The sequence below is a fragment of the Aptenodytes forsteri genome, unplaced genomic scaffold (genome assembly GCF_000699145.1).
Source record: "Aptenodytes forsteri isolate BGI_AS27 unplaced genomic scaffold, ASM69914v1 Scaffold484, whole genome shotgun sequence".
Lineage (NCBI taxonomy): Eukaryota > Metazoa > Chordata > Aves > Sphenisciformes > Spheniscidae > Aptenodytes > Aptenodytes forsteri.
Window position 1 is genome coordinate 22299 of NW_008795374.1, and position 696 is coordinate 22994.

Consider the following 696-nt stretch of genomic DNA (forward strand, 5'->3'; position numbering starts at 1 on the left):
GGACAGAGGGGGGACATGAGAGGCCAGCAGCCCCTGCCACACTGTCCCCCTGTCCCCGCCATGATGTCCCCACAGTGTCCCCACCCCCCCCGTCCCTAAGCCGTCCTTGTTCCCATCCCCATGCTGTCACCGGCACTGTCCATGTGCCACGCTAATCCCCGTCCCCAGGTTGTCCTTGTCCCCGTGCCATCCCTGTCCCCTCCCCGTCCCTGTCCCCATGCCGTCCCCATCCCCACAGTGTCCCTGTGCCACATCCATCCCTGTCCCCCCGCTGTTCCCAGCCCTGTGCCATCCTTGTCCCTACCCTGTCCCCATCCCTGTCCTGTCCCCATCCCTGTCCCCGTGCTGTCCCTGTCCCTGAGCCATCCTTGTCCCCCTCCCTGTGGTGTCCTTGTCCCCATGCTGTCCCCATCCTCCAGCCCTCCCTGTTCGCTCCCTGTCCCTGCTCTGTCCTTGGGCCACATCCATCCCTGTCACTGCAGTGTCCCTGTCCCCATCCATCCCTGTCCTTGTGCCACATCCATCCCCGTCCCCATCCCCGTCCCAGCCCTGTCCCTGTGCCCATCCATCCCCGTCCCAGCCCTGTCCCCCTCCTCGTCCCCATCCCTGCCCTGTCCCTGTCCTTGTGCCACATCCATCCCCGTCCCAGCCCTGTCCCCCTCCTCGTCCCCATCCCTGCCCTGTCCCTGTCCTTGT

At 66.2% G+C, this 696-nt stretch overlaps 1 protein-coding gene across 1 annotated transcript in view; it reads right to left on the reverse strand.

Annotated features, from left to right (window-relative positions):
- The window catches only part of LOC103899949 (protein FAM57B-like), a 6005-nt gene extending 5943 nt beyond the window's left edge, over positions 1–62 (reverse strand). The window contains exon 1 of the mRNA XM_019472398.1: positions 43–62. Within this exon, the coding sequence (XP_019327943.1) occupies positions 43–62 (20 nt within the window). The remainder of the gene's footprint in view (positions 1–42) is intronic.
- Between the last annotated feature and the right edge of the window lie 634 nt (positions 63–696).